Source organism: Erpetoichthys calabaricus, chromosome 2 (assembly GCF_900747795.2).
Source record: "Erpetoichthys calabaricus chromosome 2, fErpCal1.3, whole genome shotgun sequence".
Classification (NCBI taxonomy): Eukaryota; Metazoa; Chordata; class Cladistia; order Polypteriformes; family Polypteridae; genus Erpetoichthys; species Erpetoichthys calabaricus.
The window spans coordinates 65585490-65602373 of NC_041395.2; the positions used below are offsets into that span (position 1 = coordinate 65585490).

The following is a 16884-nucleotide window of genomic DNA, read 5'->3' on the forward strand; positions in this document are numbered from 1 at the left end:
CTATCTATCTATCTATCTATCTATCTATCTATCTAAGTGTCTATACCTGTAGTTTGTTGGATTTAATGTCTGAAACACGTGTAATCTCACTTACTACCTTCTCAGTCAGTTAAAGAATATGCAGGTCTAATGTCTCCTCTCCTTTATGGTACTCAAGCAGGCCAACCTCCTGCAGTCTGACACCAGCAAAGCTTTACAATTTGAAGCTCAGTTCTAACCCTTGTCTTTGTGCTGCTTCTTTTTATAATCCCCTAGATAAGCGAGTCGTGCACCCTGTTAATGGTGTATCCCTCTTACCTCCAACTGTATGCATAATCAGTCAGTCATTATCCAAGCCGCTATATCCTAAAACAGGGTCACGGTGGTCTGCTGGAGCCAATCCCAGTCAGCACAGGGTGCAAGGCAGGAACAAATCCCCGGGCAGGGCACCAGCCCACTGTAGGGCGCACACACTAGGGGCAATTTAGGATCGCCAATGCACCTAATCTGCATGTCTTTGGACTGTGGGAGGAAACCCACGCAGACACGGGGAGAACATGCAAACTCCATGCAGGAAGGACCCGGGAAGCGAACCCATGTCTCCTAACAGCTCAACAACTGCACCACCGTGCCGCCCTACTGTATGCATAACGAAGGTGGTAAAACATCATTGTTTTTATAAAGAGTAAGTATATCATATGAATATGGTTTCTAAGAGCTTTAAATGTAAAAAGAAAAAAAGCAATAAAAGCTACCACAAAGTACAATACAAATGATTCAGGGAAATTATATAAGTATAAAATGTGTTAATACTGCACATATTATTTTCTGTCCATTTTGTACGCCTGTTCTTTTCCAGAGTCAGGTATCAAGAAGCCAGAGCCCATCCTCAGCAGGAATCAACTTTGTTTGGAGCATCAGGCCATTGGAAGGAGACACTCGCACATGTTATCCATTAGGAGTCAATAAATAACCAGACACACACACAGCTCTTTGACATATGGCAGAAAACTATGTTAAGAATTAAAATTAATTAAAAAAAAAGAATAGAACTGCTTCAGTGGTGTGCACATAGAAAGTCAATATGGCAAGAACTAAACCCGGTTTATCTGGAGCAGTTGGTCAAAAGCATTAATAAATGTGCCAGCAATCACATTTTCTTTTACATAAAATAAGAAATATTGTGCTCAAACGTTTCTTCTTTCTTCCTTTGGGTGCTACATAATACCTAAAAGTGGCACAATTTGTAGCATCGTAATTCTTTAGAAAAGGTTTTAGAGCCATCTGCTGGCAAAATTGATTTCACACATGACTAGATTATGGGCTTTATTTATTGGAATTCATACAGCTTATATTAAAATAGAGTTACAATGTCTGTATTTTGTCAAAGATAGGAATTTCATATTTTAAAATCGCATTCATCCCCTTTGCTCAAACAAGATAATGGAATTTATACAAAAAGGGCCTTATTACAGTATTTTGTACAAATGTATTATAAACAGATATTACAGGTAAAGCTACATTGCATGAAATATCTTACATATGAAGAAGTTGCAGTAAGCAGTATATATATAAATATATCAAATAATAAGAATCTTGTTTGGCAATAAAAATAACAGTTCAAGTATTATATGCAAATACATAAGATATGGCTTCCTATATTACATAAAAGCAAAACAGCAGACTACAAAAGACAAATCATGAAATACATTTAGCTCTCTGGGTATAAAGTGCAGTATACATATGCATATTGGTTGTATGTGTGTGTGTGTGTGTGTGTGTGTGTGTGTGTGTGTGTGTATATATATATATATAAATATATACATACAATTTATATATATATATATATATATACAGTATACATTTTTTATTATTATATATATCAGCATGCACACAATTTTGTACATTATACTTGGCACATCTAGCTGCATTTGACAAAATAAAACCACATACATTATTAGAAAAAAATATACCTAACAAATAAACTGATACAATGATAAATCAGATAACATTAATTGATAATTTTGTAATAGTGCATTTAATTTCTTTTTATACATCGTTTGCTCCCACTGGTGTCTTCATTTTATTTAATTTTTCTTTTTCTTTAATCTTTTCCTTTCGTCTCCTTTTTTTTGATTATTATGAGTTGATCTCTGTATAACTTCTCTCTCTCTCTGTATACTTCTCAGAAATCTGAATATTAAAAAACAAACAAATCATATCTGAATTTTATAATCTGAAAATTATTGTGTCATAAGACTAGAAAAGAATGCCAGTGGAATTCTTTCCTACAGGGGACAGCTCAGGATGAAGCGAAATGAGTCTTTTTCCATATGGAGTGATTAAATGAATGACTGAGTGAAATCTTACAACTCACCATTTTTATATTGTATTTGGGATTAAGAAGCTAAAAGAGCATGAAAACAGAATAAGCCAGTCATTTTCAAAGCAAGTCAGTCAAGTTCAGGGTCTCACAGTGGTAAGACTTGACAGCAACCAGGCCTGGGCAGGGCACCAGTCCAATGCAGAGCCCACTCACTCACAAACTTAAACAGGGATCAAGTGAGAGTCACCAACTGACCCAACCGACATGTCTTTGTGGATGTGGGAAGAAAACTGGACTGCCTGGAGGACAGTCTAAGCAGACACTGAGTGAGTGTGCCAACTATGGACAAGGACGTGTAGGATTTGAATGAGGGGCACTGGACTTTGAAGCAGCAAAGGTAACAACATGCTTCCAAAAATAAGTAAGTGTTCAATAAATACTCTGAGTAAGAATGCAATAAAAACTCAAATAATGGAATACTGGGCTGAGATTGTTACAACAGACACTATAGCACTACATTTTAAAATTACAAATATATACAGTATGAATGACCAGGGGCCTGTTTTAAAATATTAAGAAAAAGAAAACATGCAAGGTGAGACAAAATTTCTTTCTGCTGCATGCTCATCCTGTACCTCAGGGAGAAATCCCCTGCAGCTGCCCCCTTGTGGTCAGCTGTTATCTCACACATCAGTGTCCTGCATGAAATGCTTCCCATTAAGTAGAGAAGTTTAAATAAGATAGCTTTCTCATCCTTCATTTTCTACAGACTTACTTAAAGCAAATAAGAAACAGATGACAGGTCAAAAAATAAGCAAAATATGTGTCCAGAAAATAAACAAATATGAATAACAATTAGAATTTTATATAATTTTTTCTTTTTTGTTACCTGCAGAAGAAAAGACATTTTCTGCTGGTGGAAGAGCCAGAAAGCTGGTAGGAGGACCCAACTAGAAACAAAGAACAGAGCAGTTAAATTCCATCTTTATAGATTACAGTTGTAATAGACGGCCGGGAACCTTGCCCCACCGGGAGACCTGGAGAAGCAGGGGACCGGGAGAGGGGCAATTCCCACCTCGGGATGCAAGATGGCAGCCCTCCGGGATTGCATGGGAACCACAGAGCTGGGAAGCTCAACCCCATGGGGACCCGTAGTCACCACAAGGGGGTGCCTGGATGGTTCCAGAGCCATGGACTGCAGCACTTCCGCCACACCAGGAAGTGCTGCAGGAAGGTCATCAGGGAGCACTTGGAGCACATCCGGGTGCAGTACAAAAGGAGATGATTCACTCCACTCAATGAGCCGGAGTCGGGAGGCAGAGGATGGAGCTTGCGAGTTGGAGGAGTGAGGGAGGCAAAGGAAAAGAGAAGGAAAAGTAAAGAGTGTGAATTTGGGCTGTTTGGTGCACTGTGCTGTGTGCAGGAAGAACTGTAAATAAAAACAAGTGTTTTGGGACATTCTCAGTCCGTCTCTGTCTGTGTTCCAGGCGCCTTTCACACAGGACACTGTCATAAAACACCTGGCGTGTTGCACATTAAGAACAAGATCAGCCAGTATGAATTATGTCTGAAGATGACAACTCCTAGCACTGTAGTTGAATGTACACAGTAAACAGGCTGCTGAAATCATAATTTAATATATTTTGACAAGGTATTGCACCGAGAGGACTGGCACCTCACTTCTGTTTGTTTGGAGCAATCCATAGTTATTACTTGCACACTATTTGTATTCTAGAATGATACCAACACAACAAGACATGTTACACTGTGCTTCCTCATTTTGTGGTTTGCTGTGTTTCTTTTTGAGTTTTACAGACGTTTCACACAAATAATTTAAAGCAGCATTTCTGGTGTTCTCAAGTATGACCAAGGATCTTTGGATGTGGTTGAACAGACAACAGTCCTTGCACAATGAGGTAGTTTTCAAAGTAGAATTTGATTATGACAAATGGAAGGTAGGAATATTTATGTAGATAACAAATTTTGGGTATTGACTGCTGTCATTGTACTTTATGATCTGATGTGGAACTCCTGGGTAACTCCTGCTCACCACGAACTTCTCTGCACAGAACTCTTTGGGTAGCTCCAGAGCTGGTGAGCACTGGTGGCGGCGGTGGACTGATTTGTGTTCTTATGATTACAGAGATTGGGCCAAATGGCTTGGACTCACAATATCAAGAACACAACAAAGGAGACATACCAGTGTCTTTATACTAATAAATGATGTCATATTGCACAGAACTGCATTAATTTTATACCTTTTCTATATGATACATTTTGAGTGTCACTGTATATTCCATGCTGCCTTTTCATCTACAACCTTTTTTTACTACTCCTATTAACTACGTGATTTTTTGATGCTTATGACTCCTTTTTATATTATTTTGTTTGTTTACTTGATATTGAGAGAGCAAGCAATTGAAATAATAATTCTACTGAATTTGCTACACACTTCAAATTGAAGCAAACCCTAAAGTATGGGCCCCAACGCTAATTAGAAGATCAAGATCTACAATCCTCCTCTCTCTCAAAGATGAATAAGAGTTCACGGCCCATAAAGACACACATAGTACAGCCATGTTTAAAGATAAAGGCTGATTTTATGGTGAGAGTGACGTTGTATGTTGTGTGTGTGAGTGCATTTGAGAGGAAACACTTACTCGGACTTTTGGGTTCCGTTTTGGATTTACAACAATATCTGTTGCTTCTGGTCCTTCATCTTTACGAACCCGGGCATAATTTGCTCTGATTTCAATGCTTTGTTTCTTAGCTGTAGAACCAAAAAGACAAAAGTTGTACATGTAGTGAAACATGTAAAAGGCAACTTTAATGTTCTGTCTTTGTTTAGTTTACTGAGATTAAATGAAGAGATGTGAATAGATACCATAAATCATTGAAAATGTTGAACATTGAAGGCCTATTTTTAGCAACTTCTAAACATTCTTCTAAGAAAATCAACATTAGTACTACAGTAATTGCATAACTGTATCAACATGAATTCCTAAATACTCTGACGATTATAACTGCAATCAAACACAAGACATATTTCAGATTGAAATCCATTTCCCGGTCAGTGCACATTTGGCCCCCTGTTGCGGCTCTAAAGATATTTCCATTTGCCATGCTATTTGCTCAGGTGCCACAAGGAGCAAAGGTCAGAACACTCGAGCACATTTGAAAAAACAGCAGGAAGTCTGCACTTGATATATTAATGGGCAGAATTCAGCTCCTTTGTTTTTCATGTTGGCTAAAGATAGAAATTCTCCACTTTTTAGAGGACCAAAGTCAAACTGAAAGGAACATCCTTATCAGATTTTCATATTGCAATACTGTACGCTATAATCATTAACCACAAGTATGAAATAAAAGTATTTGTGAAAAGTAGCATGTTTACCATATTTACTAATAATGTAAGAACTGCTGAGTAAAATTTACAAACGTTCACGGATATTAAAATGAGATGGCAGGAATTTCTAATGACTGATGGAACGGTTGTCTTCCAGGTCTAATGACTGACCTTTAGTTGTCATAAATGGTTCCCCCGATGAAGCACAGATCACCATATCTCTCTCGATTTCATCCATACTGCTTATTTCCTTGCCCTCCAGAGTGTAAAGTATTTGAGCTGACTTCCTCATGCCTAATTTTATAGTGCAGCTATCCAGGAGCTGAAAAAGAGAGTTTCTTCAATCAGTCAAGGTATCTTCTAAATGTCTGCTTTAAACAGGAAAGAAGCAGAAATGATTCAGTTGTTCAGACCATGAACGTTACCATTTGAATATGTATATATTTCATACTAGCAGAAATACCCAATGTTGCCTGGGAGGAAAATAAAGTTTTTTTTTTTTTAATTGTTTGAGAAAAATATAATTAAAAATAAAAAACACAACTTTAAAAATAAAAATAAATTAACAAACAATGAAGACTCACTAATGTGTTTGTCTTGCGGTCTTGTATGTATGTTATTATCCAGTTGACGCTCGGAACCGGCCAACTCTAGTTAATTTCAAAAGCAACAGAGTCGCGGTGGTGCTCAAACATAAAGATTGCTGGCAGTCACCTCCAGTTCACACTCTGGTGGTCGTTCCGAGTGTCAACTGGATGATAGCATGGATACAAGACCGCAAGATCACCCCCCACCCTACCCAGAAGGGGGTGGGTTAGGGTTGATTTCACCCTACAATACTTTTAGTCGACCAATGAGAAACATGTGTACCAAGTTTCATGAAAATTGCTCCAGCCGTTCTGAAGTGATGCTGGAACATACATTCATGCACACACACACACACATACATTGACTTTTATATATATAGATTAAACCGATTTGGTAATATGGATAAAGGTGGAAACAACACAAATTGTGGTGCTCTTTGTCAGCATGCATTGTATTTTGCGACTCTGTCTGCTCTCTTTTGACTTTCATTTGGAAATAATTAAGGGAACAAACACTTGAGAAGGAAAACAAAACATAAAAACACAAAGAGCAAAAAGGGTTCTGTGCAATAAAACTATTAAAAAATAAACAAAATTTGTCCCTTTTTGTGATCAAGCTATTAATGACACACTACTGTATATTTCATATGAACATAAAGAAGAAACTGGTCAACTAACTAAAGTAAGAGTTAGCTCACAGTTAGCAGGCAGAGCCTACTGAATATGAAGCTGATATAACCACAACCTACAGTTCCCAAGATTCAGCAGGACTGTCTTTAGAAATCACTGAAAAAGATCTCAATGTGTTTCATGGATTGCTCCACATTTTTTCAAAAGAAACACATTTCTGCATCTGTTTATTTATAATATGGCAACAGTGGCATTTTTGGCATAAATAAAATTTATTATTATTATTATTATAAACCAGAATTTATCAATATGGGTGCAGATTTCTCTAATATTTACATGAACATTCAGTGGCAACTCTAACTACTGTTTGGCCAGGCGTGTGCTGGTCAATGTAAGGCCAGCAAACAACTGTAAAAATTATTATTACTACATAGATACCTGTTCTTTCCGCACCAGCATTCAATATTATGTTATAGTCTGGGATTATTCTCTGGCTTATGTTTAGTGCTGATCTGTAAAATTCACAAGCACATTTTTCACAGCAAATATGCCGTGTTCATCCGTGACCTTGTTCACCCAATATTTTCCTGGAAAATCACCACGAGGTTGGCTTAGACAAAATTCTTTTTTTCTCACTGCACTAGGATGCATTGCAAGGTCAGTGTAACACCACAGAGCTAATTTTGGATGGGACAGCTTTCGAAAAAGATCCTAGCAGTGGGCTAAAAATAATCAGAAAATTTGCAGTTGCATATAAACATTACACACACATGCAGAAGGAAAATGAACATCTGTCGATGTATTTGTGTCGTAAAGGTAATGTCTTTAAGTACGGACCTGAATGTGACCTTGTGTAATATATCAGCCTACCACTTTAATAGTATTACGCAGAGTGCTGTGCTGTTGATACACACTGGAAGGAGTAAAGAATCTACATGCTTTTTGTGCATTTAGTAGCAGTGGAAGTAACAAGCAAAAGTATCTTATTTATAAAGATCCTTGGTCTTGACAGTCAAGTAAGTATTTTCAATATGTACAGTAGTCAGTCAGTCAGTCATTCTCCAACCCGCTATACCCTAACACAGGGTCACGGGGGTCTGCTGGAGCCAATCCCAGCCAATGCAGGGCACAAGGCAGGAACAAACCCCGGGCAGGGCACCAGCCCACCGCAGGGCACACACACACCAAGCACACACTAGGGACAATTTTGGATCGCCAATGCACCTAACCGGCATGTCTTTGGACTGTGGGAGGAAACCCACGCAGACACAGGGTATGTACAGTATATATATATATATATATATATATATGTCTGCATATGTACATTATTTAACTTTTTAAAACCTTTTCCTGGTGTTGGGCCTGAAAGGCTACCTTTTGAATTTTGGGACCTGGCTGCCTGGGGAGAGGAATATTTTGGTAGGGAGATTCAGTAAGGTCCTGGTCGGGCCTATTTATTTTTGAAGCCTTTACGCCCTTTTTGCCATCTTGTGTTGCTGCATCACAAGATTCTGCACTTCTTTGCGACAGGAGCAGCTGGCTCCCATTCCACAAAGTGCACAGAGCACATGTAGACTTACTAAAATGGTCAATGACCCTTAATGACCCATTGCCTTTGGTTTATGGATTTGAACTTATTAGCCTTGGACTGCCTTTTCAGAGAAAAAAAGTTTTGTTTTATTTTTTGCAATTTTTCTGTTTCTCATTTGTTTATTATAAATAAATTATTTCTTTATAAACATTTTTCTTTAGCCTTTGTCACTTCAAACAAGAGATTTACAATCATCCTCTGCCTTGAATGACAGTTCTGTACATTTAAAAGTATTTTTGAAGCCTGCCTTTTGAGTTTGAGGCCAATATCTCTTTTAAGTAGACCTGGTCAAATTTGTGGCTAATTTTGAGGTTGGGTTCATCACCTTTTTCAGTTTTGTGAGCTGCATTTCACAGCAGGTATGCTTATTGTTATTGTCCTGGAGAACTGTTAGTTTTTTAACTTGCTGTGAATTAAGAATTCTTGATTTAGATATTTTTGCCTCAAATCTTCAGTTCTTATTTCTCTCACTGCATGGGTATTCATATAATCATTTCCTCTTCAAAGGGTTGGTTCTCTTTCATTTTTTAGTTTGTACTATTCATTATTACTACTTTAGTTTTACATTTTTTCCCTTCCTTTATTTTTGGCTAGTATTTTTGTTCAGAGTTAAATAAATTAACATATCCAGTATAAATGAATTATAATATTATAATTGGTGATAGTCTGTTTCATTTTTTTTATCCTTCCCCACTTGATTCAATTATTTAAAACATACTTATCCCAAGTGGGACATAACTATATCCATTGAGACAAAGGTTGTATCTAAAATTAAAAAAATAAAACATAGTTAATTTGGAACAATTGATTTTGTTGGTGATGCCTAAAACACTTTTGCGATAGTGGCTACCACAGCTGACATCAGAAACCAAGCTGTGCAGCTCAGAGTTACCAGAAAAAAAAATAGAAACAGCAACAAACAGCAAACACCTATTAAGAGTGTGATGCATTATTTAGCAAAGGAAATGTAGCCTCTTCTTTCAGTAGAAAACACGATATTCACTGAAATAAGCTGGGGACTGGAGAACTGAAAGGTAAAATAGAGAAGAGAGATGTTTACCTCCTCTATACTTTTCCCCCAGGCAAACACTCCTTCTTTTAGATTTCCTCCATTGACAAACACCAAGACTCTCTTGACACTGGGCAAATGGTACAAATCCCCCTCACAGGCGGAAATATTTTGCACAAAATGGATTTGTTTCTTGCTTTGTACATTCTGAACCTCAGCAAGGTGCACCTAAAACAAATAACACAGTAATTTCATTATTAATAGAACCATTGGAACATTTTCATAACCCACTTTTCCAGGATATGGTCGTGGGGCAGCTGAAACCTATATGAGCAGTCATTGGGTGCAAGGCAGGAACAACACCTGGACAGAATGCCAGCCCATGTAGGACTAGTAATATTAAATATGAAGCTATGCGTGAATAGCAGATTAATGAAAATTAAAATAAAGGTATTAGGACTGAAACTGTTTATTGGTGAAGAAGAATGCATTTACTCTAAATAAAATGCACAAAATATGATGACACTAACATTTTCTATGCCAAATGACAGCATATTTACATTATTAATTACCTCAATATTTTGAATGTCTTCCATGAGCTTCACTTCTTCTTGAGAAGGTTCCATCCAGCCACCTTCTACAACCACTGGCTGAACTGGGCTTTTAGTAGGGATCATTCTACAGGGCAACATTGCACTGATTCTCCTCCCTGGAGATCCAAACATTAAAATAATATATTGAAAATCATGAAATATAATAGGTTTCGTTAGTTTTAGACTAAATCAGGATGATATGTTCAGAAAACTAATTCTGTGTTGAGAATATTACACCTTGTGGTCTGTAGATGGCACTCCAGCTCCCCAACACCTGACACAGACAGACACAGTCACAAGGTTGTAAACACAAGGGTTTATTTGTGCTCCCAATCGTTTCCCACAGCACAGAGACAAGTACAAATAAGAGGCACACAGCAATGCCTTTTCTTCTTCTTTTTCTCTCTTTCTTCATCTCTGCCTCAGCTCCTTCCAGAAAAATTCATTTCATTCCTCCCAACTCTGGTCCCGGAGCTGGCGCAACTGGCTCCTTTTATGTCAATCCCTGCAGCACCTCTTGGCGGCACCCACAGAATCAGACAGCGCTGAGTCGGCAAATTCCAAGTCCCTTGATGCTCTGTGAGAATCTGGGGCACTGCTGCAACCCAGGAGGGCTGTCATCTACCAATCTGGGGGAGATAATTCCCTGTGCACACTCCTTCCAGTAAGTTGTCCCAGCCAGGTAAGGGCCCCGGCCATCCGCCACAACCTTGTCATCTTCTGTATAAATCAGCCACAAGTTATCTACTGTAAATACATGTTTATCAGCCAGCATCATAGACATAAGCTGGAGGAAGTTGCCTTTAGCAAGCTCATTGTTTGAATTGCCATTTGGCCAAATATATGACATTTTTAATTTCACAAGATATTAGCAGACTAAGAATAACCCTACCACCTATACATTTGTTTCTAAAAAGTATTTCAATAACACAAATTGGGGACAGCAATGATAAAACAGGCACTTAGGTGAAGCAAATGCAAAAAAGTTTTTAATTAGACAATAGTAACAATAAAACATTATTATTTGTAAAAACAAAAATACTAAACAGCTTTAGACAAGTACTAATATAGGTACAAATATAAGTAATGCTTATAAATAACATGTACAAATTGTCATCATGTTTACTGAACCTATATAGCATTAATAATTAAATAAAAAAATATCTAGTAACATATGGGCTAAATCCTCAAAAAGTACTGAACAATCTCGCTAAGCTGACATAAAATATTTATTTTTTCCTTCCAAAGAGTGTAAAAAAAGGCAAATGAGTTTATAATATTGCTGCAGTGAGAAGTCAAGGAAAATGACACCTTTTATTGGCAAACTAAGAAGATTATAATATTCAGGCTTTCAAGGCAACTCAAGCCCTTTCTTCAGGGATTACATCTTGCCTGAAGAAGGGGCCTGAGCTGCCTTGAAAGCTTGCATATTGTAATCTCTTTAGTTAGCAAATAAAAGGTGTCATTTTGCTTGACTTATCACTACATTCACGATGGCTAACAGTACAACACCCGTAGTACTAATGTTGCTGCAAAATAGAAACTTGCAAAGAAGCAGCACATACTGTAGTGATACCCAATCAGGTCTTAATTCTACCCTAAAAAAGAGCAAAACTGGGCTTCCTACTGTAGAACTCACAATAATAATAATAATAATAATAATAATTTTAATTCAAACTGAGTCTTTTGCATGCTCAAGGCACAATAGCATGCTTCACATAGTCAGCATGGGTGTCTGTGTTCTTGACTATTATTTATTGGAACACCACAATAAAAAGAAAGAGGGTATTATTCCAAATAGTACATTTACACAGTTACACAGTTAATAGTATTACCCAGAGTGCTGTGCAGTTGATACACACTGGAAGGAGTAAAGAATCTACATGCTTTTTGTGCATTTAGTAGCAGTGGAAGTAACAAGCAAAAGTTTCATATTTATAAAGATCCTTGGCCTTGACAGTCAAGTAAGTATTTTCAATATGTACAGTAGTCAGTCAGTCAGTCAGTCAGTCATTCTCCAACTCGCTATATCAGTTGAGTTCAAAACTGTCTAATATAAAAGCATGAATTTTCATTCAATTCATTCAAGTCATACTATGGGACATTCACAAAATATGCAACAAACTAAGGCAGAAGCATTCAAAATGAAAACTGTAAAAATACATGTATATGCATTTTTGATAATCCAGTCTTCCAGAAATGTGCACTACTTCTGAAACACATGGACCTACCATCTAAAAATAAAATTCAATTATTCCTGAGCTGTTTTTAATTTCAGTCACTGAAAGACTTTGCTAAGAGCTTCATCAGGTTCTATTATGTAAATAGCAAGTGTGTAGTCCACCAATATAATGATGAACGTAGTTATGAATTCTGAACACATGTGCACCGTATCCTGGAGGATTATCAATAGAGGTTCCCATTGATGCAAAAGATAAGGAGCTCTTGATACTTGACATGTTTTCAAAATAATTGTTTCAATTCCAATTGAGGTTATAATGTTTTTATTATTTCTATTGGTTCATATAGAGCAAGCTGATCTATTCCATTTTGATAACATGTTTTTTTTTTTCACAATTAAAATATACAGCTTCACAGTCATCCCATTGGTGATCTAAATTTCCTAAGCAGTGCTCTACAAACAAGCATTGATCCAAGGATGTAAAAGCAATGCTTGCATATGGTCAGAAGTAGTAGATGATCTTCTCGTTTGTCAGCATGCATTTTTCTCTTCTTTTTATTCTTGCATTCTGTATTCTGGACTTAGTCTCACATGCCTATGAGCCATCGTGTTTACATGGTGCTCAGTTGCTCTGTATTCAGGATGACTTCTTGCTTGGCTGTGTGCTTCAGTGTCTTGTCTTTTTATTATTTTTCATTCTTTGTCACTTAAGTGCCTTGTGTAAATTAGTTGATGCTAAGCTGATGTCACTGCTCTTTTTTTTCATTCTTCCCATCATTATGGTGGTTAGCAGTTTGGTTTGTGATTCTTTTTGCCATAAACATACAAGCACGGGTCACTTTACCATCCTTTATGTACGTTTAATAAAGTTTCATGTTCTATGATCAATAAATCCATCCATTATCCAACACGCTATATCCTACCTACAGGGTCACGGGGGTCTGCTGGAGCCAATCCCAGCCAACACAGGGCACAAGGCAGGAAACAAACCCCAGACAATTTAGAATCACCAATGTACCTAACCTGCATGTGTTTGGACTGTGGGAGGAAACCGGAGCACCCAGAGGAAACCCACGCAGACACAGGGAGAACTTGCAAACTCCACGCAGGTGAATCAAAGTCACAGTTGATTGTTAATTTGGAATATGTTTTTGATGATCTTCTCGATGCCAGCATGCTTATATCATCTTTATTGCTCTTGCATTCTGTATCTTGCACTTGACGCCCAGCAGATGGCACTTCCCTCTTTCTTCTTTCTATTAAGGTGTTTTTCATCACATAATCGGCTTCTGTGATTTGCTTGATGCTCAGCAGATCTCGCTGTTCTTCTTTATCTTTGTGCCATGTCACTTGGTCTTGTGCTCATCAGTACAGGTCACTTTGCTGAACTTTGTAATGCTACAAATGTTTTGAATTTCTAAATCATATTAGTTCATAAACTTTTGTTTAAGACCAAGGTCATTGTTTTAGACCTTTAGTAGATCGCGAGTAATTATGTGATAAATGGAGAGACGTTGGCATTATATATACAGTACATTGAGTGTAGAATTGTACACTGTTGAGTCCAGTCCATGCTTTTCAAACATTTATTAGAAGACTGTTTTACCAGTAGTTACCAATAATTTCCATTTATTATTTAAAATTCTAATTTAAATGTCTGGTTCCCAGCACTGTGTTGGATTATTTAGGGGTGCACTACATCCAGTAAAATGTAGAGGTACTCCTTATATCTTCCACAGACTGATAATACATACAGTATGTTGTCAATCCTGAAGTAAAGATGGATATTTGGTAGCATCACACCTTTTTTAACTATCTTTTACATATCTGAAAAAATTATAACTTTTTCTTTTAACTATGGCCTTGTACAAGAGATCTGCTATTCTTAGCAAACATTTACTGTTTTAACCACCAGTGTCCTCCACAGGTTGCTCTTCACTGTGAAGCCAATTATATTTTGATATAAACTGACAGTTTTATGCAATCCTGAAGAGAGTGGTCCAAGTAGGTTTGCCGTCCCCTGGAGTCGAGATGCACCCCAGAAAAGTTGCATCAGCAAGCTCCAAGGAAAGCAGTGGACTCTTTCCAGTGACTCTCAGAAAAAATTCAGAACCATTATTTATCATGAAACGCTCTTTTGTAAGAATTGATCATCTCCAGTACACTTTGTACCATTGTTTCTGAAATGTAATCATTGTCCATCCATAAGAAGGGGATTTTACATTCATACAATACAACTTTTTGTTTAAGCATAATGTATGTATCTACAGTAGATATATATTTTAATTGCTAAGCAGTTTTATATTATTTTAGATTTATTTCAGTACTTATTGTTATAGCCAGTTGTTACTTTTAAACCAGTGGACGTGGGCCGTATGCAAGAGTGCACATGAAAAGTAAACCACACATACTGTGCATTACACAAATCTTCATCATTTATCTTGTACTTCATTTCTCTGATAATAATAATAATATTACATGTTTATGTAGCCAACATTTTCAATATAATAGAATTTCTATATTTACAAGTTGCTTGGAATTGTATTTTCAAAAAAAATTATCTTGTACATTTTGTCCAAACTGTTTTTGCCTGACCACCTGTGACGAATAAAAATTAATTAGAGACCTGCAACTACCGTGAGGCCACACGTTTGGACTTCATTATCCAACACCGCCACAGAAAGGCCTCTTTGTGTTTCTTTGTTACAGTTGTGACCAGCTTTTTAAAAAAGGATTTGTAATATATAAACGTTCCGGAATTCTATTTATTTTATCAAGATTAATTCTCCCCACTAACACGAGATGAAGACCTGGCCAACAGATGCTGTCTTGTTTAACACTTTCCATTTGGTTGGTGAGACAAGACTTGAATCAGTAGTTTGAATGTTGTGCAATTGTGGATCTTAAGTATGTGAACTTTTGTGAGACAGGGACGAGAACTTATTGAATTTAAGCTGACGTGCCGGCTATTTACAGGGAAAGACTACGTTATTACTTAAGGTGGTAAACCATGATATTATTAAAATTCCTTTCATAAATTTAGTATATATGGAAGTGATGAGCATGGTTTAGCAATGTAAAACTGCATATCAATTGATAATTAAATGAATAAAAAGAATTGGTTTATTTAAACAGGTAGTTTGAATGATTCAAATGAGTAAAGTAAATCGAAATGCCTATCTCAACCACCAACCCACCAGCGCATGTACAATTTACATTTCCTCTATCCATTTGTGTGTGTTTTGTAAAGGGTGTCCTGCTTGACTTAACATTCCAGTAATACTGGAACTTGAACCTGAACCTGACCTAGTTCGTCAAATCGCACCTGAGAGTGCCCTCTCCCCTCTCTAGATGGCGTTCAATCCTAAAAGCCTGGATTAAGCTGCAGAACCTTTTGTATTTGATTAAAAACTGTTACAATATGAACGGCTTTTTCAAGAATGTTTACCATTTTCCCTTCAATCAGAACAAGCATATTTTCATTTCACAGGAATGCCACTGACCTTCCAGATGTCTCATTTTGTGCCTCTTTTTAACCAGGTCTGCAAGCGCCTTCTCCTTATGAAGCCAGTTCTGCTTTTGTGTCTGCTCCTTCTTCTCTAAAGCTACAACAAGGCAACCACAGAGAATCAACACACAAACCAAAGACATGCTGTATGCAGCCACAGGCATCAAAATCTGTAAATGCTTTCCATGTATTCCAAATATTAAAAGTTTCTGCAATAATACATATTAAAAATAAATAAATTCTGGACAACAAATTGTTTGAGATGTTTAGCTTCCTGAATGATTTTTGGTGATTTTGAAAGACAGATTCAAGATGAACACAAATATAATTTCCGATTGACTTTATCAAGAGGGAATTTGGAGAACCATGAAATTAACTCTAATTAAATTTAACACATCTAATGGCTTAATGACGCTGACACATTACATTAGCTAAATTGAGCCAAAATTTTTGCTGCTGATTTTCATTTGAATTAAGTATCCACATCTTCTTGTTTCAGTTACTAATAATAGTTGGTTAGAAGTGAAGGATTCCTGTCTCTGACTTTAAATAGTTGCAACATCCTGGAGAAACATTTGGCCATGTTTGTCACTGACTGCACCAAGATCAGCAGGGAAGAAGTCCAAGTGTAAAGCATTTTTAGCAATATGTTAAACTTCATGCTTTTGTATGCTTGAAGCAAGTGGTCAACCAGCTGGGTGTAGTTTGGTGCTCTGGAGCTGCCAATTAAATTCTCAACAACATCTTTGAATGCCTTACATGCAGTTTCCTCCTCTTCAAACCTCTTATCATTGATGTGTCGGATTTGTGAACCAATGTAAATGTCTTCCTTAGTCTTGGCTTCATTTATTTGTGGAAACAGCATCACCTTCCTTGCTCATCACCTTCACAAACTTTTCCATCAGTCCAATTTTTATATAAAGAGCAGGCAAAAATATATTTGTTGTGTTGACAAGTGGTTTATATGCCAAACATTTCAGCCCTGAAACCAAATGCTTACAGTGCAGCCAGTTCTTTTAATGTAATCAGATTCTTTAGAAATTAAACAGCCATATGTAACATATATGAGCTGCATTCCCAGTAGTAGTGCCACAGATGTTCCAGTTGTATTTGTTGTACTTTATGTGTATACT

The 16884-nt window shown here is 37.0% G+C and overlaps 1 protein-coding gene across 1 annotated transcript in view; it reads right to left on the minus strand.

The window, feature by feature from the left end:
• Window positions 1–1879: 1879 nt before the first annotated feature.
• The window catches only part of LOC114645277 (doublecortin domain-containing protein 1-like), a 559771-nt gene continuing 544766 nt past the window's right edge, over window positions 1880–16884 (minus strand). Inside the window, exons 34-40 of the mRNA XM_051922996.1 lie at window positions 15747–15848; window positions 10041–10177; window positions 9520–9696; window positions 5823–5973; window positions 4966–5075; window positions 3195–3255; window positions 1880–2172 (exon numbers count right to left, since the gene is read on the minus strand). Of these exons, the coding sequence (XP_051778956.1) occupies window positions 2165–2172; window positions 3195–3255; window positions 4966–5075; window positions 5823–5973; window positions 9520–9696; window positions 10041–10177; window positions 15747–15848 (746 nt within the window). The 3' untranslated portion in view covers window positions 1880–2164. The remainder of the gene's footprint in view (window positions 2173–3194; window positions 3256–4965; window positions 5076–5822; window positions 5974–9519; window positions 9697–10040; window positions 10178–15746; window positions 15849–16884) is intronic.